Source organism: Somniosus microcephalus, chromosome 5 (assembly GCF_052327205.1).
Source record: "Somniosus microcephalus isolate GS21.2 chromosome 5, FLI_Smic_1.0, whole genome shotgun sequence".
NCBI lineage: Eukaryota > Metazoa > Chordata > Chondrichthyes > Squaliformes > Somniosidae > Somniosus > Somniosus microcephalus.
Genome location: NC_140991.1, coordinates 41256911 through 41283814, shown reverse-complemented (window position 1 = coordinate 41283814; position 26904 = coordinate 41256911). Strand labels below are relative to the sequence as shown.

The 26904-nt window shown below is 44.8% G+C and overlaps 1 protein-coding gene across 1 annotated transcript in view; it reads right to left on the bottom strand.

Moving 5' to 3' along the window:
• The window catches only part of LOC147117011 (protein mono-ADP-ribosyltransferase PARP14-like), a 96671-nt gene that overhangs the window by 56290 nt on the left and 13477 nt on the right, over window positions 1–26904 (bottom strand). Inside the window, exons 3-9 of the mRNA XM_085987561.1 lie at window positions 26600–26630; window positions 23971–24177; window positions 18403–18633; window positions 13767–15826; window positions 12030–12275; window positions 10723–10944; window positions 5273–5384 (exon numbers count right to left, since the gene is read on the bottom strand). Of these exons, the coding sequence (XP_085843687.1) occupies window positions 5273–5384; window positions 10723–10944; window positions 12030–12275; window positions 13767–15826; window positions 18403–18633; window positions 23971–24177; window positions 26600–26630 (3109 nt within the window). The remainder of the gene's footprint in view (window positions 1–5272; window positions 5385–10722; window positions 10945–12029; window positions 12276–13766; window positions 15827–18402; window positions 18634–23970; window positions 24178–26599; window positions 26631–26904) is intronic.

The window sequence follows — 26904 nt, the reverse complement described above, 5'->3', positions numbered from 1 at the left end:
GACTTTAGTCATGAGTCTATTATGCAGTACCTTATCAAAGGCTTTTTGGAAATCCAAATATATTGGGCTAAAAATTCAGTTTGGGGCGCCAAGCTCGCATGGGCGCCGGAATTACCGCTGCGCGCGGAGCCACTTGCGCCATCGGGATATTCAGTTTCTGCGCCCCAAGTGGAAGCCAGCCGCTAAACGAGGCTTCCCGCGCCCCGCTTGGGGCGCTGAAACTGGATATCGGCGCGCAAAGTGCCACAGCGCCACCCGCTGCGGCACAGCATGCTGCGGTACTGCAGGCCTTCCTCCCACTGTTAAGGGGGAGGTGGCTGCAACAGCGCGATCCCCGCTCGCGAGTGCCGGCAAATGAGCCCGGCACCAAGGAGAAGTGCCGGGCTCTCGGGAAACAGCCGGCAATGCCGCGGGGGGGGCGTAGGAGGCCGGGGACGGAGGTGCGGGCAGGCGGCCGCTGAAAAAGCGGCCGGCCGCACCTCCACCTTAACTCGCGCCACTACCGCCACAGGTTGGCCCCTGTGTACCGGTTGCTATTTGCGGCCGGCGCGAAAGAGGCGGGCGCGACCTAATATGGCGGTCGGGGCGGTAGCGGGGCACTGCGCACACCGATGACGTCATCGGCGGCGGCGCAGCGCAACAGGCTAACGTCGCCATTAACGCCCCGCTAAATATTGCGGTGGTTGTGGCCAGTGGCGCTAAAGCCTCTGAGTGGCTTCTTTGGGCGCAAACTGGTGGCGCAAGCAACTGAATTTCTAGGCCATTATGTCTACTGCATTACCCTTATCCACCCTTTGTTATTTCTTGAAATAATTCAATAAGGTTGGTCAAGCATGACCTTCCCTTTTGGAATCCATGCTGACTACTCTATTATATTTTCAGTCTCTAGATGTTTTTTCTATTACATCTTTGATTAAGGATTCTATCATCTTTCCTACCACTGATGTTAAGCTAATTGGTCTATAGTTCCCTGGGCTTGTTCTATCTCCATTTTTAGATATAGGAGTCACATTAGCTGTCTGTCAGTCCTCTGGCACTATTCCCTTTTCTAGTGAATTTATATATATATCCATCTGGACTAGGAGTTTTATCCTCTCTAAGTTGGATTAGTTTATCAAATATCTCCCCCCCTTTCTATCTCAAATGTCTTTATATGCTTTTTGATCTCTTCTTCTAATCTCATGTCCACCATGTTAGTGTCTCTGCTAAATACTGGAGCAAAGTAATTATTTAATATTTTGCTGTGATTACCGGTGAGTTTATCCTGTGTATCCCTTAGTGGTCATATCCCTATCCTGATTTTACTTTTGTTATTTATGTGTCTGTAGAATACTTTACTATTTCCTTTTGTATTCCTTGATAATTTAATTTTGTAGTTTCTCTTTGCCTTCCTAATTTTTTTAATCTTCTTTCTTAACCTTTTCGTATTCCCTTTGGTCATCCTCTCCTTTGTTGTCTACGTAGTTAGTGTATGGCTTTTTATTTCGTTTCAATTTTGCCCTTATTTCCATCCATGGTGAGTCATTACTGGCTAGTTTGTTCTTGTTTTTTAGTGGGATATATTTCTCCTGGACTCTATTGATCACCGTTTTAAATGTTTCCCACTGCTTTTTTATTTGTTTATCAGTAAATTTTTCCAGTTTATTTTCCCTAGTTCCAATCTCATCCCTTTAAAATCAGCTTTTTTTCAAATTTATTATCATATTTGTCTTACTTATGTCCTTCTCAATCTATATCTTAAATCTTACTATGTTGTGATTGATGTTGCCTCAATGTTTCCCTACACTTACTTCTCTTATCTGTTCTCGTTCATTTCTCATTACTAGATCCAGCAGTGCTCCTTCTCTTGTTGAGATTTTTACATACAGGGTAAGAAAGGAGTCTTGCACTCATGTGATGGAATAAGCAATATACCTATTCAGAAAAATACACCATTCTATAAAAGAATTCTGACTTTATTAAAACATGACAAACTGGGCTTGAAAATCTAAAAACCTAACAATGGAAAAGCTGTAAACAGCATACAGGCTATTGAGATAAGTTGTTGACACTGAATCAATAGCCTTATTGAAACAGGAGGTTGAAGGTTCCTGAAAGTCTGAATTTTTGGAAAGAACACAATAGTATACTCTGTTAAGATGTCTTAAACCAACACTTCGGAAAGAATCACATAAATTAAAGAAACATATGCCTTCGTAAAAATGACATCAAATGAAACACGGGAGACACGAGTCTGTGTTACAACCATTTGAGGTAACTAAGAAGACAATGGTGCACCCGGTTGAGGTGTTCTAAATGCAAAAGATACAAACAGAAGACCTTGGTAAGAATGACATCAAATAGATGCACCAGACATCGCATTGTTTTTGTGTTAAGCTTGAGACACCTACACAGGAGACATAATTCTTAATGCTACCAGCTGAACTGACTGTAAGAATAGCAGAAACATGATTAGAGATAATTAGTTTACATCAGCAAAAAACTTCAAAGGAAATACCACTGGGAAAGGGTATAAAAATTGAACTTTCAAATGGGAAGATAGACTCGCTTGAAGGGGCAAAGCGATTCTCGGCTTCAGAGGCAAGCTCTGTAAGTCTTCAACTCTTTGTATCTCGGGGATCAAGGTACTTGTATTTGATTTTGGTGGATATCCTGGAATAAGACTAAGAAATGTAAAAATGTAACGAAGTTAAGATTTGAGAATAAGGATCTCTGATAATAGAATTGTAAGCTTTTTGTATTTGGAACTGTTAATGTTGCGATTGAAACACCAACTGTAAATTACATGTTGGTTCATTAATAAATCTATATATTTTTAGAATTGTCTCACATAGTACTTCTGTATCCAACTCAATCTCTGTACGCTCTTTGGTGAGGAGTTGCAGAATTCTGGGGGAGTTTTCAGGACCCTCATAATATCCGGAAGGTTACAGTCTAGCTAAACTTATTAAAAGTGCTATCTGGAGGATGGTAACATCTTCAGGTTGTTCCTTTCCTTTAGGGAGAGATAGTCTGGACCTTTAGACCCAATTAAGCGTCTTTAGGATTCGGCTACCTTTACCTTTAGTTGAAAGTGAACGTCTGGGGAATACACCTGATCCGGGGTAGCCCTAAAGGGGCTAGGTCTAGTAGTAATCCTTTCACTCACACGCCTTTTGCTGCCTCTTCTTGCCAGTTTATTTGGAGGTAGTTAAAATCTCCCATGATTATTATTCTATGTCCTTTACTCATTTCACATATTTGCTTACATATTTCGTCCTCCACCTCCTTTCCACTACTAGGTGGTATGTAGTATACCCCTATTAGCATGATCGATTCCTTCTTGTCTTTTATTTCAATCCATATAGATTCTGTTTCTCACCGTCTGTTAGTTATGTCCCTTTTTTCTACTGCCATTATGTTATCTGTAATTAGTAGAGCTACCCCTCCCCCTTCTTCCATCCCTATCCTTTCTGATTATGTCATAACCTGCAATATTTAATTGTCAGTCCTGTTCTTTATGTAGCCATGTTTCAGTTATTCCTATTACATCTGGTTTCTCACTATGGATTATTGCCTCCAGTTCTCCCATTTTATTTTGGATGCTGTGTACGGGCAGTTTAATTTGTCTTTAGTAGTTGTTCCTTTTACTTTATTTTAACAGTCCTATTATACTTCTGTTTTTTAACTGTATTATCTGACCGTTTATGTAACCCTTGTTCCTTACCTTGGTTTGACCTTTACCCTCACCTCCTAATTCTTTTGTCTTCAGACTAATGTCATTTTCACCAGATCCCTCCCCCCTTCTTACTAGTTTAAAGTCCTATCGACAGCTCTATTTACCCTTTCCATAGAAGATAGGAGCAGGAGTAGGCCATTCGGCCCTTCGAGCCTGCTCCGCCATTCAACGAGATCATGGCTGATCGTCCAAATTCAGTACCCTGTCCCTGCCTTCTCCCCATATCCCTTGATCCCTTTAGCCTTAAGAAATATATCCAACTCTTTTTTGAATATATTTAATGAACTGGCCTCCACCACCCTCTGTGGCAGAGAATTCCACAGGTTCACCACTCTCTGGGTGAAGAAATTCCTCCTCATTTCAGTCCTAAATGGCTTACCCCTTATCCTTAGACTATGACCCCTGGTTCTGGACTCCCCGGCCATCATAAACATCCTTCCTGCATCTAGTCTGTCCAGGCCTGACAGAATTTTATAAGTTTCAATGAGATCCCCTCTCAATCTTCTAAACTTCAGTGAGTATAAGCCCAATCAACACAATCTCTCCTCATACGTCATTCCTGCCATCCCAGGTATCAGCCTGGTGAATCTTCGCTGCACTCCTTCCATGGCAAGAACGTCCTTCCTCAGGTAAGGCGACCAAAACTGCACACAATACTCAAGGTGCGGTCTCACCAAGGCCCTGTACAACTGTAGCAAGACATCCTTGTTCCTGTACTCGAACCCTCTTGCTACGAAGGCCAACATACCATTTGGCGTCTTAACCGCCTGCTGCACCTGCATGCTTACCTTCAGCGACTGGTGCACAAGAACACCCAGGTCTCTTTGCACTTCCCCTTCTCCCAATCTATTGCCATTCAAATAATAATCTGCCTTCCTGTTTTTGCCACCAAAGTGGATAACCTCACATTTATCCACATTATAGTGCATTTGCCATGTTTCTGCCCAATCATCCAATCTGTCCAAATCGTACTGGAGTTTCACGACATCCTCCTCACAGCTTACCCTCCCACCCAGCTTTGTGTCGTCTGCAAATTTGGATATATTACATCCAATTCCAATTCCGCTAGGACACTGCTTCCACCCTGGTTCCCGTCCTTTAAGGAAGGGAATCTGCCGTCCTTATCCAATCTGGCCTATATGTGACTCCAGACCCACAGCAATGTGGCTGACTCTTAACTGCCCTCTGAAATGGCCTAGCAAGCCACTCAGTTGTACCAAACTGCTACAAAGAAAGACCTTCACCACATGGACTGCAGCGGTTTAAGAAGGCGGCTCACCACCTCAAGGGCAATTAGGGATGGGCATAAAATGCTGGCCTTTCCAGCGAAGCTCACATCTCGTGCATGAATAAAAGATTATTTTTTATTCTGGTAAACCCATTGGTACATGAAGGATACCAAAGGAAGAAAAATCCTGATTTCACTTCAATTAAATTCCGTTTTATAAGTACAGTATAATAATGTTAATTAATATTACTATTACAAGCACAAGACATGTCTAGCACTTTAAAAACTGATTTATTTAAAAATACTGAGATAATATTTTTAATTACCTGTCTTATTTGCTGTTTGCGAATCTACTTTTCTAGTATTTCTAATCTCTTTATAGTGCAGGAGCTCAACGGTTGGTATTCCATCAGCTATCAGCAATGCGTCTTCAAATGCCTGTAAATTTAAGATGTTTTGTATGTGTTATTTTTGTCTAAATATTCCAAAGCATTGTTATTTGATAAATATTAAAACAGGAATGCAAGCAAAATTCAAACATTTAAGCATCTTTAATCAGTATTTGATCTCCAAATCTTATTGTTGAGAATGCATACTTAATAATGCATATATGATTGTCATTTGTTTTTTTTAGGTGAAGTAAAGTGTTCAGATTACTTCAATGTTACAAGCATCTTCCCTTTAAATGTACAATAGCAAAAAACAAGTTCTTCTTACAGAGTATATCACTCATTGTAATTATGTTCAACTTAAAAAAATTCTTATATTTTGAAAAGTCTCTGTTTAAAATGTTGCACAGATTTTTGCTCTACAGGTTGAGACCATAGAAAATTTAAACACTAGAAAATATTTGATATACCTATCAATTCATCCAATGAAAAGCGACGAGTTAAGATAGTAACTATAGGTTTTTATTGGCTAAATAACAGAGCCCACCCTCGTGGGCGATCGGGTCCAACAAGGAGGAATACCAGCCAGTCGACCACCTTTATACCTGGGCAAGCAGGCGGAGCCATGGGCGGAGTCAGCTGTGGTCAGCCCAGGTATAACAGCGTGACAAGAGGTGACCTTGTGTAGTGACACAACAGTGTAAACAGTGATAACCATAGTGTAACGATATAAACAGTGATAACCATAGTGTAACGATAGTGAACGATAAAAGTGGTTTACCACATTCACCCCTTGTTTAGATTTGAGTCCGGCGGGGTGAAGTGTACTACCAGTTCGGGTATGTCAGTCTGTCCGGAGGCCTCGTAAGTCTTTCTGATCGGCGCAGCAGCGGCGGCGGTGATGCAGTATCCGATGTTAATGCTGGTGTCTGCGTGGTCGGCGAAGGCTCGTGGGGTTCCGGCATGCCGTCTACCTGGGCTGGATTTGGGGGGGCGGGGGGTAACGGTGGTGTCTCAGGGGTGCCCGAGGGTGCAAGGTCTCGTAAGGAGACTGTGTCCTCCCGCCCGTCTGGGTATGCCACATAGGCGTACTGGGGGTTGGCGTGCAGGAGGTCCACCCTCTCGACCAGGGGGTCCGTTTTATGGGCCCTCACGTGCTTTCACAGCAAGACGGGCCCCGGAGGAGTCAGCCATGTTGGTAGCGAGGTTCCCGTAGTCGACTTCCTGGGGAAGACAAACATTCGTTCATGGGGGGTGGCGTTAATGGCCGTGCAAAGCAGTGACTGGATGGAATGCAGCGCTGCCGGGAGGACTTCCTGCCAGCGAGAGGTTGGCAGGCCCTTAGACTTTAAGGCTAAGAGAACGGCCTTCCAGAGAGTCGCGTTCTCTCTTTCTACCTGGCCATTCCCTCGGGGGTTGTAGCTGGTGGTCCTGCTTGCAGCAATGACTCTCGCTAGTAGGAACTGGCGAAGTTCCTCGCTCATGAAGGATGAGCCCCGGTCGCTATGTATATAGTTCGGGAACCCGAACAAGGCGAAGAGGTCGTTCAGGCATTTGATGACCGTGGTACTGGTCATGTCTGGGCAGGGGAAGGCAAAGGGGAAACGGGAGTACTCATCAATGATGTTGAGGAAGTACACATTACGGTCAGAGGACGGGAGGGGCCCCTTAAAATCGATGCTCAAGCGCTCGAAGGGGCGGGTGGCCTTGATCAGGCTTGCTCTGTCCAGCCTAAAGAAATGCGGTTTGCATTCGGCACAGGTTTGGCAGTTCCTGGTCATGGTCCTGACCTCCTCGATGGAGTAGGGCAGGTTGCGGGCCTTAATGAAGTGGTAAAGTCTGGTGACCCCGGGGTGGCAGAGGTCGTTGTGGAGGGTCTGCAGTCTATCAATTTGCGCGTTGGCGCATGTACTTCGTGATAGAGCATCTGGGGGTTCGTTCAGTTTACCCGGCCGGTACAAGATATCATAATCATAGGTGGAGAGCTCGATTCTCCACCTCAAGATCTTGTCGTTCTTGATTTTGCCCCTCAGCTTGTTATTAAACATAAAAGCGACCGAACGCTGGTCGGTGAGGAGGGTAAATCGTTTGCCTGCCAGGTAATGCCTCCAGCGTCTTACTGCCTCCACGATCGCCTGGGCCTCCTTCTCGACCGAAGAGTGTCGGATCTCAGAGCCCTGGAGGGTCCTTGAGAAGAAGGCCACAGGTCTCCCCGCCTGGTTAAGGGTTGCTGCTAGGGCGAAGTCGGATGCATCGCTCTCCACTTGGAAAGGGATGGACTCATCCACCGCGTGCATTGTGGCCTTAGCAATGTCTCCCTTTATGAGGGAGAAGGCTGCGCACGCTTCTGCCATCAGGGGGAAGGAGGTTGACTTCAGGAGGGGTCTGGCTTTGTCCGCATAATTCGGCACCCATTGGGCATAGTAGGCGAAGAGCCCCAGGGTTCTCTTCAGCGCCTTTGGACAGTGGGGGAGGGGAAGCTCCATGAGGGGGCGCATTCTTTCGGGGTCGGGGCCGATGACTCCGTTCTCTACTACGCAGCCGAGGATGGCGAGACGCGAGGTGTTAAACACGCATTTCTCCTTATTGTAAGCGAGGTTCAGCCGTTCGGCCGTACGGAGGAATTTCTCCAGATTAACATCGTGGTCCTGCCGGTCGCGGCCGCAGATGGTGACGTTATCTAGATAAGGGAACGTGGCCTGCAGCCCGTTCTGGTCAACCATCCGGTCCATCTCCCTTTGGAAGACCGAAACCCCGTTGGTGACGCCGAAGGGAACCCTAAGGAAGTGGTAGAGGCGGCCATTCGCCTCGAAGGCGGTATACTGGCGGTCCTCTGGGCGGATAGGGAGTTGGTGATAGGCCGACTTAAGGTCGATGGTGGAGAATACCCGGTACTGTGCAATCTGATTGACCATATCAGATATGCGGGGAAGGGGGTATGCGTCCAGCTGGGTGTACCGGTTTATGGTTTGGCTGTAGTCGATGACCAGGCGGTTTTTATTGCCGGTCTTAACGACTACGACCTGGGCACGCCAGGGGCTGTTGCTCCTCTCGATGATGCCCTCCTTCAGGAGACGCTGCACCTCAGAGCTAATAAAAGCTCTGTCCCCGGCGCTGTACCGCCTGCTCTTGGTGGCGACGGGTTTACAGTCGCGGGTGAGGTTAGCGAACAGGGAGGGGGGCGGGACCTTGAGGGTGGATAGGCCGCAGGTGGTACGCGGTGGGCGGTTTAAAGGCTGCTGGTTGTCGACTGTGAGTGGAGGGAGGGGTCCACCGTATGCCAAAGTGACACTTTGAAGGTGGGATTGGAAGTCCAGCCCTAGTAGGACGGCAGCGCAGAGCTGGGGCAGGACGAGGAGTTTAAAATTTTTATACTCCATGCCCCTAACCGACAGGGTCACAGCACAGTAGCCGCTGATGTCTGTAGAATGGGACCTCGACGCCATCGAGATCCGGTTGCGCGTTGGCCGGACAGTGAGGGAGTAGTGGCTCACCGTGTCTGGATGGATGAAACTCTCCGTGCTTCCGCTGTCAAACAGGCAGGTCGTGGCGTGGCCGTTTACTTTGATGTCCATCATGGACTTGGACAGGTGATGCGGGCGAGCTTGGTCCAGTGTGACGGAGGCTAGTGTATGGCTGAGCGAGCTGCTGTAGTCTGCGGGTGAGGCGGTGGTCGGGTCTGGAGACAAGGTGGCGGTCGAGTGTGGTGGGCAAAATGGCGCCGCCCACGACGTTGAATAAAATGGCGGAGAAGATGGCCGCCCCCACAATTCACATGAGGCATTGCTGGCGTCGGTGGCCTTGATCAAAGATGGCCGCCCCCACGACTCACACGAGGGGATACTGGCATCTGTGGCCTTGATGAAAGATGGCCGCCCCCACAACTCGCATGAGGCACTGCTGGCATCTGTGGCTCTCCCCCTGCAGGCCTTCGCGAAGTGGCCTTTCTTGTGGCAATCAGAGCAAGTCGCGTTTCTTGCAGGGCAGCGCGTCCTCGGGTGTTTCGCCTGGCCACAGAAGAAGCAGCCGGCGGCCCGATCGTGGGGCTCCGATGTCGCAGCCGGTACCGGGGGTGGCGGTCCCGATCGGTTCTGGGACGCCGACGCTGAGGTAGGTCCCAGAGGCGGCGGTGCGAGGGGTATTGCGGCCGGGGTCGGGCCGGAGTCCCAGGGTCGCGCAGCACAGTACCTGGAGTACGCCTCGAGGTCCCGATGGGCCACTTCCAGAGAGCGAGCGAGGGCTGCAGTTGTATTCAGGTCGAGGTCCTTTGATTCGAGCAGTCTTTGCCGTGAGTAGTCGGACCGAAGGCCTTTCACGAAGGCATCGCGGATATTCCCTTCAGTATTTTCTGCAGCCGTTACAGCTTTAAAGTCACAGTCCCTGCCGAGTGTTTGTAGCGCCCGTAAAAATTAATCTACAGACTCTCCTGGCTGTTGCGAGCGGGATCTTAGGAGATGTCTGGCATACATAGAGTTTACCGGGCTCCGGTACTGCTCTTTCAGCAAGTTGAGGGCGTCCTCGTATGTAGTAAGGTCCTGGATGAATGCAAATACTTTAGGGCTCACTTGGGCGGTCAGAACTCTTAGTTTGGATCTCTGAGGCACGCCGGATTCTCCCAGGTAGGATTCGAAACAGCTCAGCCAGTGTTTGAAGTCGAGGGCTGAGTTCGCTGCCTGTGGGTTTAGATCCAGGTACGGCGGTCGGAGGGCTCGCAGCCAGGCCGGCTGCTGTGGCTGTTGTAGCTGGCCGTTTGGCTGGTCGTTTTGCTGCTCCGATCCACTCATTTCAAAATTTAGCCAATAAAATTGATATACCTATCAATTCATCCAATGAAAAGCGACGAGTTAAGATAGTAACTATAGGTTTTTATTGGCTAAATAACAGAGCCCACCCTCGTGGGCGATCGGGTCCAACAAGGAGGAATACCAGCCAGTCGACCACCTTTATACCTGGGCAAGCAGGCGGAGCCATGGGCGGAGTCAGCTGTGGTCAGCCCAGGTATAACAGCGTGACAAGAGGTGACCTTGTGTAGTGACACAACAGTGTAAACAGTGATAACCATAGTGTAACGATATAAACAGTGATAACCATAGTGTAACAATAGTGAACGATAAAAGTGGTTTACCACAATATTTATGGGACATATTTTTTAATTGAAAAACCAAGATCAAAGGTAAAGCAGTGCAGGACAGCACTATGGTTGGAACGTGTGGAACAGACAAGAGACCCAGAAATTCCATGGTGTTTCTCCAGGTCTCTCTCTGTCACCCAGGTGACCCAGCATTTGAAGTTTTTCATTTTCATTTTAAATCAAAAGTAATAGTTTGATGCTACTCAGCTTGTAATAAGCTGAGTATACAATAGAAAATATAAAAGAACGTACATACCAAGTAAACAGCTAAGTCCTTTTCATATATGATCAATTTCACTTCTGTAAGTGTGGATGTGGGATTTGCAGTGCTGAATTTCTGTATTTCCTCAAAAAACGCTTGTGCTACAATGTCTTTTGGAAATTTCAGATTTCCGGTGCCAATGGCAGGAAAACTGATCGATCTGTATTGGCTTTTTTGCACATTTTTTAGGCATTCTTGGATTATTGTTCGAAGCAACTGTTTAATAAAAAAATGATTGCATACTGTTATGTTCTATTTTAAATATACTGTGATATAGCTTTTCAAAATATTTTAGATCAAATAACAAGGTCAACATGATAAAAAGGTCCTTAAACCTAGTTACCATGTCCTATTAGATTCTCAGTCAAGACCTGCACGGTCTGTTTTGATCTCGCTCATATTTCACCATTTATCCATCTACTCACGATTAAATCAAGGTTGTGCCCCACTAGTTCTGAAAGCTTCAACAAAGTCATCATTCACTGTACTAATTATACCTCTCAAGCGTTCACAATTGTCCTGCTTGTCCTACTTGCATGGACAGTACTGCTAATTCCTAGTCAGACCTTTTCTCTTTCCTTCTCTTGCTCTTCAGCAACAGAAGACAAAAGAATGCTATAGGAGGGAGGGATATCCACCATCTGCAGCAGAACAGAAAACACCATTAAAACTATAGGCCTTATAGCTGGAGAGTGAGAATAAGTAACAGAATTTTTTTCCAATACCTTATGTCACTGATGCGAGATTCATGGTGTCCAAGTGTCCTGCCATGAAGAGGCGAGGCACTTCATTAGCATATTTAAATCAGGCTCCCACAGTGCAATTGGGAGTCCGATTTAAATTTTACAGATGCTGTGTGGGTTTCCCAGGGTTGGGAGCTGTCGGCTCTACAAGGTAAGTGCCTTTTCCAGCACTCCTTGTGGCCTTCAAGGAAACCTCTCTGCCGATCATGGCCGACTTCCCCGGCCCCTCCCCCAAGCCCCAAACGCCGACCTTTCTGCTTCCCCATTGCCGGAGACTGTCCCCAAGGGTCGGTATAGACAGCCATAGGAAACTGAAATCAATTGGATCAAGGGAACAATGAAGTTTAAGGAGACTAGCACAAATATAAGCAGATACATTTCCTTTGGATATAAAGGTTAGAGTAGAAAAAGTAAGATATTGATTTGAATGATGGAGAATCAGTCTATAAGCTAGTTGCAGTTTAGACACTTATTAGTTCAACATGCAATACTTCCATAAATCAAAGCAATGAAGGCAGTCATACTGACAGAAAATATAATTCTAGTAAATAAACTTACTCCTTCAGCTTGAGAAGCTTTATCCACACTCCAGTAACAACAGATTACATTGTACACTTCGTGGCAATGCAACTCACAGTCTGTGGTGGCAACAGGTAAAACATCTCCAGCCTGAAATGTTTTTGAGCCTTTGGCTTTGTCCGTGTTTGTTTGTAATTGATCCCCAGCCTGTTTTAGAATTGCTGTAGATACAGGTCCTTGTGAAAGATTCATATCAGTAGATACTGTATTCACGATGACATCAGACTAAAAAAGATATTTAAACAGAAAGGTAATTTTATTTTAATGGAAAACACTGTTTCAAAAATACTGTAGAAAGTATAAATCAAAACCTATGTTATATAATTTAGCACGTCAGTCAGACTGATCAAATCTTACCAGTATACATTGCATTCCAATTACAGAATATAAGAACTGCATGCAATAACTGCTAATCGCTTACATTTTATTATGTTCCCTTACAGCTATCAAAACAATAAATTCCTTCAAGATTATTTATTGCTCGTATAATAGAATAGTAGTCACAAGCTGAATCCAACAGTGCCATTTTTATCTTATCAGATCCCTGTGCGTGATTCTCAATCTGTATTTTCCATATTCTGTAATGGAATCAAGGGGACCCCAGTGACATAAAAATATCGTGGAACAAGAAAACACCATTCAGCCCATCAAGCAAGGCAATGTAGAATCTACTCCACCATGGACTTCATTCCATCTAATTAATCTCATTGGAACATAGAAACATACTGGGCCATTACGATTCGTCTGCCGTTCACAAAGAGCCGGCAGGACAAGTGTAAAATGGGCTTGCTGGCCTGAGGCCTGGGATATTTGAACCCCAGGGCTTCATCTGCATGCCACCGCTCAGCTGTCCGCCTGAAATGGGCAGAAAGTGGCAACTGGCCGGTGGGTGGCAGAGCAAGTTCACGTGGCCAAATGCCACAAGCTATCCCGAAAGAATGTTCACCAGCAAGCAGGTACATGGGAAGGGGTTTCAGAAGGGTCTCGCGGGACAGAAGTTGGGAGGAGTTGAGGGGAATCTGGGCCAGGGTGGGCCGTGACTTTCCTTGTGGGACCGGGAGGAGCACTCTCACAAAGGAAAGTCTTTCACTTACCTTAGAGTGCTTCACTCTCCTCCTGTCAGCTGCTGACCTGCCTTCATCTGGCAGGAAAGTCACGACAACTTCCCCGCTCAGGCCTGGGTTAATATGTAATTGTGGTTTCACTGATGTAATGAGACCCCGATTTACATTAATTCATGAGGCTACCGCCTGCTTCTAGCAAGCACCTCAACCACCTAACAGCGGTTAGGTGCAGTTAAAATGGTCACCAGTGGGAACGGGGAGGCAGAGGCATGGCAGAATGCTTCAGTTTAAAGGCCATGTGCCTTGTTTCCTTGTAAGTTAAAATCGAAACTTATATGACTGGAATATTAAAATGCATGTAATTTGAGTAAATTATTCTTAATATGATTTCATAATTTATTTATGGTTAACATATTTGGGGGCTCACATAATGTAAATTACTGTAATATTCCCAGAAGAATATATAAGAACATAAGAATGAGGAGCAGGAGTAGGCCCCTCCAGCCTGCACCGCCATTTAATAAGATCATGGCTGATCTTCGACTTCAAATCCACTTTCCCGCCCAATCTCCATATCCCTTGATTCCCCTAGAGTCCAAAAGTCTATTAATCTCAATTTACATAGACTTAAATTGCTTATTATTTGTTTTACCTTTTGTTCTCCAATGTTTCCTTTCACCAGAACCACCTTTAATCCCGCAGGTGTTTTAAACATGTCAGCTGAGTTGTCTGGGACTACTTCAGGCTTGGAGGTATAAGGCTGCATTTCAGACATGTTAGACGGTTTGCTGGCTTTTTTCTGTAACTCCAGGCCTGTGTTGGCAGATGAGTTTTTCTTCCCATATTTGATGCTTAATTTCAGCACAGCTGACATCTTTGAATGTTTAGCTTCGGGTTCCATTAACTCCTTAACAGCTTTCTTCACTGCTTTAATAGAGGCATCATCAGTACTCACAAGTCTGATGTCAGTCAGTTTTGGATCAGATTTTCTGAATTCCTCACAATATTGCTTGATGGCCTTTACCATAGTATATACTGAGGACTTAGACGCTCCTGAAGTAAACAGAGGAATTGCAATAGATGTATAAATGTGAGAATTTACAGCACTCAGAGCTGTTAATATCATCTTCTTCAGATCTTCATTTTCTTCTTCCACATCTTGTCTATCTGATTTTGTCCACATAGCATGAAAGATCATAACACATGGCAATTCTCCAGCGATGGTTGGAATCACAGTACCCGCTTTCATGAGTTTTATTTTATTTTTCAGTCTGTTAATATTTTCTTTCAGTTCAGGACCACCAGCATCTACAAGTGTTTTTGACAATCCACTGGAACAATCCAGCATCTCATTCGTCAGGTGTAAAATTGCATCAACTTCATGAAGCACTAAATTATGTTTAATGACTGATATTTTAAACTCGTTCAGAAACATGGCCGTTGATACTATTTCCGGTTTTTCTGAAAGAGCGAGATTTGTTTGTTGCCCTTCTTGATCTTCTATATAGATTACACATTGGTAAGGATTCTCCAGTTTCTTCAGAAGGTCCTGGTTTTTATCAAAAAACTGAACAGCACCAGGTTGGTACAGTTGTTCAGTTCGCACTTTAATTTGTTTCAACATGTCCATTATTATAGCTTTTGTTTGTGTTGCATTTTTCATATTCACTCTAATCTGTAGTCTCAATGATTGTTCATTCTTCACAAATTCTATCTTTGTATCTTGGAGTGTGTCTGAAAAGTTTATAAACCTCTGGCAATATTCAAAGGCACCCATTGATGGAACTTCAATAAAAAATTCCTCTATGCAGTTTTTGTTCATGTAATTTTCAATGCATCTTTTTACTTCTTCAGAAATGATCCTGTACCCAGCAAGGATGACACAGGCAGATTGGCCTGAATTAGCTTTTGATTCCAGGTAGTGCTGCAGTAAGTACTTCTCTTTTATATCTTTTAATTCCAAATGAGCTCTTTTCACAGATGTTGTGGTTTCCTCTATGAGCAGATTGAAATCATTTGCACTGTCCAAGTGAAAGTTTTCAGGAATTGGTATTGTTACTTCTGCAAAGGTCATGTTCAGTTTCTTTTCAGCTTTTTGTTGGCAATTTTCTGATGTTGCATACAATACTCCTGTATCTTCAGACTCATTATACGAATATGCTGCATTAATTCCTGAATCCAAAAACATTTCTGTAAGGAAACCTTCCTTGTCTAACTGTGTCAAAAATATTCTTAAATATTTTGGTAAGTGGATGATTTTGCTTGATATTTGGTTTCCCTTACTTAACAGTTTTAGTTGAGCTTTTAAAACTTCCGTTTCCATCCCTGTAATTTGCACTAAATTTTGTGACATGTCAAAATGCAACTGAACACGAGGAAACTCTTTGTCTAGATCCTGGTTCTTCAAAATCAGTACATGATATTTGTTTTTGAACTGACATTCTTCCGTCACAAAACTGCTTGCAAGTTTGGTTTCATCTTCACTCCTTTGGGTCAGTGATTCAGAGTCTTCTTTGTCCTCCTTTGATGATTCAGAGTCTTCTTTGTCCTCCTTTGATGATTCAGAGTCTTCTTTGTCCTCCTTTAATGATTCAGAGTCTTTTCTGTCTTGCTCGGATTTAAATTCCGTTAATTTCTCACCTTCATAATAACGGTGTATTTTCAAAGTATGACCTTTTATGCTGTGTGTTTCTGATAGAACACGCTCAACAGCTGAATTTAAAAAAATCAAAAGTTATTTCATACATAGAAAAATAAACTGAATACAGAGTACCAAAATAATAAATAATTGACAATTAGAACCATGGAAGTTTTCAGCACACGAGGTTGTTTTGGTCCATCGTGTCTGTGCTGCCTTTTTGCTAATGCAATTCAAAACTAATCCCACTACCCACTTTCCTCCATAGCCTTGCATCTTCCTCTGCTTCAAATATTTAGACAATTTTCAGTTAACGGCAATGGTCACTGTCTCAAGCAATCCCTGGATCAAAGCATTCCATGTTCCAGCAATCCTCTGTATAAAGACATTCTCTTAACCACTCTTCTGTTCTCTTAAATGATCATTTTAAATTGATGACTCTTTATCACTGACTCCCCAATCAAAGGAAAAAGTCTTTCCTTATTCTATCTATCAAAACTCTTCATAATGTTACCTCTATTAAATCTCCTAATAGCCTTCTCTGCTCCAGTGGAAATAGTCCCAGCATTTCAGGTCTCTCCTCATAAATGTTGTTTACCATCCCTGGCATCGTTCTGGTTAATCAATACAGTACATGCTCTCTGGCTTTAATGTCTTTTTTATAATGGGGTGCCCAGAAATGCACACAATAGTGTAACTGTGGCCTAACCAATGTTTTGTAAAAGCATTATTTCTTTACTCTTGTACTAATTACTCCACTTATAAAATCCCAAATTCCATTGGCTTTTTTACTGATTGACCTATACTTGCACTTTCAGGGAATGAAACATTTGAGCCTTTAGGGCCCCGATTTTAAGTTTGTGATGCGCTGGAAGCAAGGTGGGGGTGGGGGCGGAGAGATCCGATTGCGAGCGGGAAACACGGAAGTAAGTGCAGTGTGTCTGTCAGTGGTTTTTGAACTCAGCCAGCTCATTGTCATTTTACTTCCGGGCTTCCCGTCCAATCAGCGGCTGCGGGCGTGATGTGGACCCGCATGATGTGATCTCAACTCCAGTATTTAAAGGGACAATCCAAACATGCAAGTTGAAGGAATTGGAGTTGGCTGTCAGAGAGCAGGAAGTGTCAGAATGGAGTCCAGACATTGCAAAGGCTGTGTCCCTGCTTCACTGGTGCCTCCTTGGATGTGCCGCTGGGGGCTGTGAGAAGTAGGAGAGAAATACTCTTCCCTAGAACAGGAGGAAGAAGCTTGCAGCTGAGACAAAGAAGGCATGGTTGGACGTTGTGGAGGAGGTCAGCAGCAGGAGCGTGGTGCCAGGCTCCTAGATTCAGTGCAGAAAGCAGTTTAATGATCTAAGCAGGTCAGGAAAAGTGAGCAGAGTGGCACATTCACCTACATCCTGCTGTGCGTATCACCCACCCTTTCACTCTGCCTTCTCAAGCCTACTCCAGCACATCACTCCTCATACCCACTTACCTTGCAGTTGCACCAATCCTTCGCTTTCCTCACATCCGCATCGATCCATCCCCCACTCCCACCCACCCTTATCTTTATGCAATGCCATCCATTTCCCTCACAGTCACCTTCACCAAATGCACTCCATCCATCGGATGAACACATGCCATTACACTCACTCATGGGTCTGTTCTTTCCCTCCTTGCAGGAGAAGAGCAAAAAACACCAGGGAGAGGGAGAGAACCGGAGGGGGCCCTCCACAGATCACCCAGCTGACGACTGCAGGAGGAGGAGGCACTGGAGATCAGTGGAGTTTTGGAGTCCCTGGCTGTCAGAGATGGGGAGACGGGGAGCCCCCAGCTACCTGGTGACACAATTAAATAAAAGCCACCCATAGACCCTCAGTCATGTATACAGCGAGTGAAATATAATCACCTTCATCATGATAACTTGCAATATTCTTCCCTTGCCAGGACTAATTCATGTCATCTGAGGTCCAATCTAAAGTAGCAGAAGGAGCGCCCATGTGATTGGGCAAACTTCCAAAGTGCAGGAAGTAACCTCTCAGCAAAGGTGCTGTGAAGAAACCCTTTCCCACGAGCAGGTAAGAAAGCAGCTGTGCGTACTGAGCACTTATTGGCCTTTTTCCCCAAGATTGATTTAGCCCCCTCAATTGCCGCTGTATACTCCCCTTACTTTCACTGGCAAGCCTGGGTAATCCATGGACCTGATGTTAAAGTTAAAAGTGTGTTGAAATATTGCTAATTGAGCAATTAACATATGGTAATTGACAACCCGCTCACGCAGCCCAACGTGCTCAAGTGAAATGCGGAAGTCGGTGGGTTAGAGCTGGCTTCCTGACGCGCTGTCAATTTTGCAGGTTTTAACCCACCACCTGCACTCAAACCAATGCGCTTGTGCAGATTAAAATTCAGCCCCTAGGTCTCCCTTTTCATCCATACTCTTTAATGTTTTCCCATTAAGTATATACTCCCATTCCTTGTTTTAATCCAAGATGTATTACTTCACAATTATCCACACTGAATTGCATCTACCACCTGTGTGCCCAATGCACTTACCTGTCTGTCTTACTGACATTTTCTACAGTCCTCCTACTTTTGTGCCATCAGCAAATTTCAAGATTGTGCTCCCTGTACCCAGGTCCAAATCATCTATATATACATTGAAAATAATTACCTTCTGGGTTTGGAAAGATGATTATTGCAGATTGTGCAGCTCTGTCTAAATTAACCTCCATATTGAGATCATCTTTTAGGAAACGTTCAAAATACAATTCAAGATGATCCTGTACAATCGACTCAGGGAATTGAGTAACTCGGAGACAGCATGTTCTTAGCAAGGGCTCTGCAACCAGTTTCAGGCCATGAAGTTTTTTACAGTTGATATTTTGAACAACTTTATTCAAATCTAGATGGGGGAAAGAGAAAATTTGTAAGTGAAAAAACATTGAAAATTTATAATGAATACTAGTTCATGAGTGATAAAATAACAAATAAAATTTGATCAATCACATTAGTGTAAATCCAGGCAAACTCTTCACTATGACAAAGTGCTCTAAGACCAGAGGATGCAAATTAAAAATTGGGAAATTAAATATTGAGGCAAATTGAATAAATGGATTCAGTGATACCTAGAGAGAAGGACTGAAAGATAAGAAAGTGAGGTGGTTGGATTGAGATCAATCCAAAAGGGAATCGAAGAAAAATCACGCAGTCATTCCCTTGGGCTGCCGATGCACACATCCTAGTAAATGACTATAGTTCTTAGTTGGAAATAAAGATCATATGACATCCATGAAATTTTCAATTGGCAGATATTCTGCAAGCAGTTTCATTCATGAAATCCATTTTTGTTGAAATTCTTCAGATTTAGAAAAAGAGCGTCTTCCTCTCCCCCACAAACACATCTCCCAGAATTCAGGATATCCATAGCTGACTATTTCATTAAATCGCACACCAAATATTTAGCAAGCATAAAAGTATACATCAAACCTGAATTTTATTTTAATAAATTCTACATTATTTATTATTAGCTCCACTTAGTAACAGAAATAATGAAATTGTGAACAATTTTAACCAACATATATATATATATATATATATATAGACTACTTGCAAAAAAGATTAAAGTTTATACTGACACTGAACTCTGAATCATGAGGACTACTGGGAGAGCAGGAGTACAATTTGGGTAGTGGGAGCATGGAATTGGGAGTGGAAGCCCAGCGCCAATTTCCCACTCTTATTATTAATGAGCTGAGGTGACTGGGCCCATTTCATGTGTGAGCTTCATAAAGGCCCTAGATTAATGCAAAAATATTTAAACTAACACCACTCACAATTCCCCAAGATTTGTTTTGGGTTTGCTTTTTTTCTTTGCGTATCCATTTTGAATGGGCACAAGGGAATCTTCACAGGCAATGGAGTGCTTGCATAGCCTTTAGAAGAGTTATTTTGCAATGTTTACATTATCCTTTTAGTGCAATGTTTTTGGTGAGACATTTATTTTCCACATTTCTGAAATCTGTATAAAAGTATTAATGCCCATTTCTGCTCTTTCCTTAAGGTAAGCTTGTTTTCAAAGCACCTATATTTCATAGAAGATGTGATATAAAGTGTCATAGAGTCATAGAGTTTTACAGCACAGAAAGAGGCCCTTCGGCCCATCGTGTCTGCGCCGCCCATCCATCCCTGTCCAGCCTAATCCCATTTTCCAGCATTTGGTCCATAGCCTTGTATGCAATGGCATTTCAAGTGCTCATCCAAATGCTTCTTGAATGTTGTGAGGGTTCCTGCCTCTACCACCCTTTCAAGCATTGAATTCCACATTCCAACCACCCTCTGGGTGAAGAAGTTCCTCCTCAAATCCCCTCTAAATCTCCTGCCCCTTACCCTGAATCTATGCCCCCTTGTTATTGACCCCCCCACTAAGGGGAAAAGTTCCTCTTTATCTACCCTATCTATGCCCCTCATCATTTTGTACACCTCAATCAGGTCCCCCCTCAGCCTTCTCTGCTCCAAGGAAAACAACCCCAGCCTGTCCAGCCTCTCTTCATAGCTGAGGCGCTCCATCCCAGGTAACATCCTGGTGAATCTTCTCTGCACCCTCTCCAAAGCAATCACATCCTTCCTATAGTGAGGCGACCAGAACTGCACACAGTACTCCAGCTGTGGCCTCACCAGCGTTTTGTACAGCTCCATCATAACCTCCCTGCTCTTATATTCTATGCCTCGGCTAATGAAGGCAAGTATCCCATATGCCTTTTTAACCACCTTATCTACCTGCTCCGCTGCCTTCAGGGATCTATGTACATGTACACCAAGGTCCCTCTGACCCTCTGTACTTCCTAGGGTCCTACCACTCATTGTGTATTCCCTTGCCTTATTTGTCCGTCCAAAATGCATCACCTCGCACTTTTCAGGGTTAAATTCCATTTGCCACTTTTCCGCCCATCTGACCAACCCGTTTATATCGTCCTGTAGCCTGAGGCTTTCCTCCTCGCAATTTACCACCCCACCAATTTTCGTGTCATCTGCGAACTTACTGATCATACCTTTTACATTCTCATCCAAATCATTTATGTAGATCACAAACAACAAGGGACCCAGCACCGATCCCTGAGGTACCCCACTGGACACAGGCTTCCAGTCACAAAAGCAACCTTCGACCATCACCCTCTGCCTCCTGCCACTCAGCCAGTTTAGGATCCAACGCGCCAAGGCACCCTGGATCCCATGGGCTCTTACCTTCTTGACCAGTCTCCTATGCGGGACTTTGTCAAAAGCTTTACTGAAGTCCATGTAAACCACATCCACAGCATTTCCCTCATCCACCCCCCTAGTCACCCCCTCGAAAAATTCAATCAGATTTGTCAGACATGATTTACCCTTGACAAAGCCATGCTGACTATCCCCGATTAATCCTTGCCTCTCCAAGTGGAGATTAATTTTGTCCCTCAGAATTTTTTCCAATAATTTCCCCACCACAGATGTTAGACTCACTGGCCTGTAATTCCCTAGTTTATCCCTGCTACCCTTCTTGAATAATGGTACTACATTAGCTGTTCTCCAGTCCTCTGGTACATCCCCTGTGGCCAGAGAGGTTCTGAAAATTTGTGTCAGAGCCCCTGCAATCTCCTCCTTTGCCTCCCACAGCAGCCTGGGATACATCTCGTCCGGGCCTGGGGATTTATCCACTTTTTGGCCTGCTAAAACCGCTAGCACCTCCTCCCTCTCGATGCTAATATGTTCAAGTATGTCACAGTCCCCTTGCCCGATTTCTATGTCTGCATCGTCTTTCTCCATAGTGAACACAGATGCAAAAAATTCATTTAAAACCCCGCCTACATCCTCTGGCTCTACACACAGATTGCCACTTTGGTCCCTAATGGGCCCTACCCTTTCCCTGGTTATCCTCTTGCCCTTAATATACTTATAAAACATCTTAGGATTTTCCTTTATTTTGCTCGCCAGTGTTATTTCATGGCCCCTCCTCGCCCTCCTAATTTCTTTTTTAAGTATGCCCCTGCACTTTTTATACTCCTCTAGGGCTTCTTCCGTCTTTAGTCTTTTGTAACTGCCAAAAGCCCCCCTTTTATTTCTAATGCATTTTTGTATATCCCTTGTCATCCAAGGTTCCCTTTGCTTGTTGGTCCCACCCTTGACCTTTACAGGAACATGTTGGCGTTGTACTCTCTCTATTTCCCTTCTGAAAGTCTCCCACTGTTTTGATGTGGATTTTCCTATAAGCAGCTGCTCCCAGTCCACTTTGGCCAGATCCTGCCTTATCATATTAAAATCGGCCTTCCCCCAATTTAGAACCCTTATTTCCGGGCCGTCTTTGTCTTTTTCCATGACCACCTTAAATCTCACCGAATTATGGTCACTGTCGCCAAAATGCTCTCCTACTGACACTTCCACCACTTGCCCGGCTACATTCCCCAGAATTAGGTCCAGTACCGCCCCCTCTCTTGTAGGACTTTCTACATGTTGGCTCAAAAAGCTCTCCTGGATGCACTTTAAGAATTCTGCACCCTCTAAGCCTTTCACACTCTGACTGTCCCAATTTATATTGGGGAAGTTGAAATCCCCCACTATTATTACCCTATTATTTTTGCACTTTTCTGAGATTTGCCTACATATCTGTTCCTCTATCTCCCCCTGACTGTTTGGGGGCCTATAGTACACGCCCAGCAAAGTGCTTGCCCCCTTTTTGTTTTTAAGTTCTACCCATATGGCCTCATTAGAGGAACCCGCTAATATATCATCCCTCCTTACAGCAGTAATTGACTCCTTAATTAATATTGCAACACCCCCTCCCCTTTTACACCCCCCTCTGTCTCGCCTGAAGATTCTATACCCCGGAATATTGAGCTGCCAGTCCTGACCCTCCCTCAACCATGTCTCCGTGATAGCAACAATATCGTTCAACAACAACTTCAGTTCATCCACCTTATTTGCAAGACTCCTTGCATTAAAATAAATGCCTTCCAGCCCTGCCATATTCTCTTTTGCCTTCACATATTTGCTCTGCCTTCCCAGCTGACTTGTTTTTCCCCTCTGTATTTGGCTGTAAATCACCCCCTACTATAGCTCCACTCTGTACCCCAACCCCCTGCCAAGTGCCAGGGAGATCGCCACACTCCAGACCATCTTGCATTCTTTGTCGCACCTACTTGCCAAATATGCAGGACAACTGCCTCAGCTTGCTCCAGATCATGAGAGAGCATTGTCATGCACAGCAAAGACACCTCAAGCAAACTTGTTACATAGGAATGGCACTACCAGCAGTTGGCAGGATTAGCATTGCCCTCAACTGTAGTGCCAGTGGCTCAGTTCTGCAATAACAGGTAACATGATGACTATATATGCATCAAAAAGGTGATTGATATGTTGGTCAGCACTTTTATACCCTTTCCCAGCACCAAGGCAAGCATGCCCAATGTCACCACATTGGTTAATTGGTGCAGAGGCTACTGATTGCAGCCATGTGTCCAATTTGAAGCCCTTGGAAGATGTGAAACTATGACGCTTTGATTGCATCTTGTCTGTGTATCCTGCTGAGGTAGAGTATGCATGGGAAACAATGAAAGAATTGTGAGGTTGTATGAGGGCTTTGCATAGGCAAGTGGTAAACGTAGAACAAGTTGCAAGAAATACTTTGCGGCATGTTCCATCCAACTGGTACATGGTACTGTAGTCTTATCTTGAGAGATTCCTTAAAATGTGCCATCTTCTCCTACATTTGTTTTCAAGTACTGCACATACCATTGACAGCGTTCAGTCTGGTTTACACTTCCTGACAGGCATGGCGCACTGCTGACCTCTGGGAGTGGGTATCCTGGAGTGCCAATTAGGGCAAGACTCCATCAAACAGGGTATGGAGGGCAGTGCCATGCTGTTGTCTGCTCAGACTCCATTTTGTGCCTCCATGTTGTGTTGTCTGTCTTTCCAACCTCACTCGCCAATTATCCACCCCTCCCACCTATTGCTTTTGCTGAAACCGGCTGCCTCCATTTTATTTTTAGCCTTCAACATTCTTACCCCATAAACAGCCTCTTACCTTTAAATGACTGCATCCCATTAATTGTGAGCAGCATTCTCCTGATTCCACGGGCCTCCCTGCCCAATATACCCTTTACAAGTGCAAAACATTTAAATGACCTGACCTAATAGCTTCAACGGGAATTTTCATCACGTAAGTAATTTAAACTGTGCAACAGCCCTTTACACACTTTAACCTTACCTATGTTAGCTGTAAATTCCACAATAAAAATTGAAGTTTCATTGGTGTGTAAAACCTGGAAAGAGTCAGTGTCACTGCAGCATGCAATGTAAAAGCTGAAGACTTCAGGATCAAACTTCTCAGTTTGCAGTTTAATACAAATTCGAGATGAGTCGATAAGATCACTTTGCTTGTTACTTTCATCCTGTACCTTACCGGGTAAAACTACTAGTAGTTTAAAGAAAAAGAAAAGTAACAGTTAAAACAAAACATTAAAAGGTATGATAGTCCAAATGTATACTCCTGGTATGTAGTCGGTGAGGAAGCAGGATCCAGGACTTTTCCTGCCCCACATCATTTGCACAGGCCAGGTGCACTACCAGCACAGGCCCATTCCCTGGCTGAACCTTGTGCCTGAAAATCTGGCAGGAAAGAAGATCACAGCTGAAGGTATCAGAGTCTTCGGGGTGATGCTGAAGGGGCATGAACTTTAGATCTTCCTGTGGGTTGGGGTTGGTATTCAAAAAAAAGAAATTGGTTGATATTGTGCCCGTTTTGCAGGTGCAGGTGTCCAATGTGCCATATTAGTAAAAGAGCCATCCAGGGCCCGTGCCTCAAACAGGCAGGCCGTTTGCATATGCAAATAAGGGGCCTCGCGCCTGTTTGATGCCCCCTTTACAAATTTAGTCTGCCCTGAACCAGCATTGGGCTGGCTGCATTCAGGAAAAAGTTACGTGCATTCGGCCTAACCAGTGGTCTTTAAAGGGACTGTTGGAGGCCGCCACTAGAAAGGTACGTTTGTTAAAAAATAATTATCTGAATATGGAGCTGGGAGGAGCAGAATTGCCTTCGGCCCTTACAACCACGCCCTTCCCTCACGATCACCTCCCCACCGCCCAACCTCCTCCATACCTTCTCCCTCCCTCTTGATCTCCTGCCCTCCCTCCCAATCCCGATCGCCCCTCCTTCCCAATTATTTTCTTCTAGCTACTTTCCCATGAATTTTAACCCCCAAAAATGGGCGAATTGGGGGTTGGGTGAGATGTAAAAATTTTTTAAACCTCAAACCCGACCTCAACCCGCCCATTTCTGGGTTTAACGGAGGCGGGACAGCGGGCGGGCAGCCAACTCGCTCCCAGGAGGCAGGTTGGCCAGTTAAATATTATAATGAAACTGGGAGCCTCACGTTTAACTTCCATTACCAGTTTAACCCTGGCCGACCGGGCTTCCCAAGCTTCGGGAAACACGACAGCTCAAGAGAGGCAAGGAGAGCTTTGGAGAAAATGTAAGTGCCCTTATAGCACTGCTTGTGGGCCAGGAGAAGCAAGAGTGCTTCTCCCAGCCCCCCAAACATACCTGCTTCCTTGGAATCAGACCCCGCCCCCATCCAGAGAATCAGCCCCGATCAGGGATTGGACCCCCAGGGTTGTGGATCGGACCCATCCCTCCCCCTCTCCCCCCCGCCCACCCTCCCCCCCACCCCTCCCCCCCAGCAGCTGCAGACTCCCTGCATTAAAACTCCACAGCATTCTGGGTTCCCCGTCTGAAACTCCACACTCCCGGCTCGGAAAACCCGCTGCTGTCAATATCGGGGCCATTATCTCCCTTAAGAACTTGAGAAGTGGAGCCTTATCAAATGCCTGCCAAAAATCAAAGAATATTACATATACTGGATAGTCATCTACAAATTTACTTATCTGCACAAAACAATTATAGCAGATTTGTGAGGCAGAATCTCTTAATGACTTCCTGATACCATCTTTACTGGAACTTGTGTCCAAGTGATGTTTGGAGGTAAAATGACTCAGACACTAGCCTGCTTTAAACCCCCACTGACCTTATCTTATGCAGGTGCAGCAGGCGGTTAAGAAGGCAAATGGTATGTTGGCCTTCGTAGCAAGAGGGTTCGAGTACAGGAACAAGAATGTCTTGCTACAGTTGTACAGGGCCTTGGTGAGACCGCACCTTGAGTACTGTGTGCAGTTTTGGTCGCCTTACCTGAGGAAGGACGTTCTTGCCATGGAAGGAGTGCAGCGAAGATTCACCAGACTGATACCTGGGATGGCAGGAATGACGTATGAGGAGAGATTGTGTCGATTGGGCTTATACTCACTGGAGTTTAGAAGATTGAGTGGGGATCTCATCGAAACCTATAAAATTCTGTCAGGCCTGGACAGACTAGATGCAGGAAGGATGTTTCTGATGGCCGGGGAGTCCAGAACCAGCGGTCATAGTCTAAGGATAAGGGGTAAGCCATTTAGGACCGAAATGAGGAGGAATTTCTTCACCCAGAGATTGGTGAACCTGCGGAATTCTCTGCCACACAGGGCGGTGGAGGCCAATTCATTAAATATATTCAAGAAAGAGTTGGATATATTTCTTAAGGCTAAAGGGATCAAGGGATATGGGGAGAAGGCAGGGACAGGGTACTGAATTTGGATGATCAGCCATGATCTCATTGAATGGCGGAGCAGGCTCGAGGGGCCGAATGGCCTACTCCTGCTCCTATCTTCTATGTTTCTATGTTTCTATAATGTAACACATTTTAGAAATTCTCTTCTGCCTCGTTGATTTCCAAAAACATCAATGCTATAGTTGATGTGGATTGACAAGCATTGTGAAGTGAACACTGATGAATGTCCTGTCTTACCTTCAGATCTACAGGTAGAATCTTCTTTGACCTGTAAATTAAAAATAGTCACTAGAAAAACTTCTAGATGCTAGTTTTAAAGAAACTGTTCCGCACAGTAAAACAGGCCAATTATAGTATATTCTGTAAAAGTAATACTGGCCCAGAATTTCCACGAAAGTGTGATCCTGACAGTGACGCTAGGATCTTGTCTGCTGCTGAACTCTGTCATTGACCCAGCTAAATTACACAGGGTTAGGGGGAAGGATCCTGAGGAGCAGGCTTCCCCCTCCCCCCCCAACCCCCGTCTGAAACAGCTGGAAACG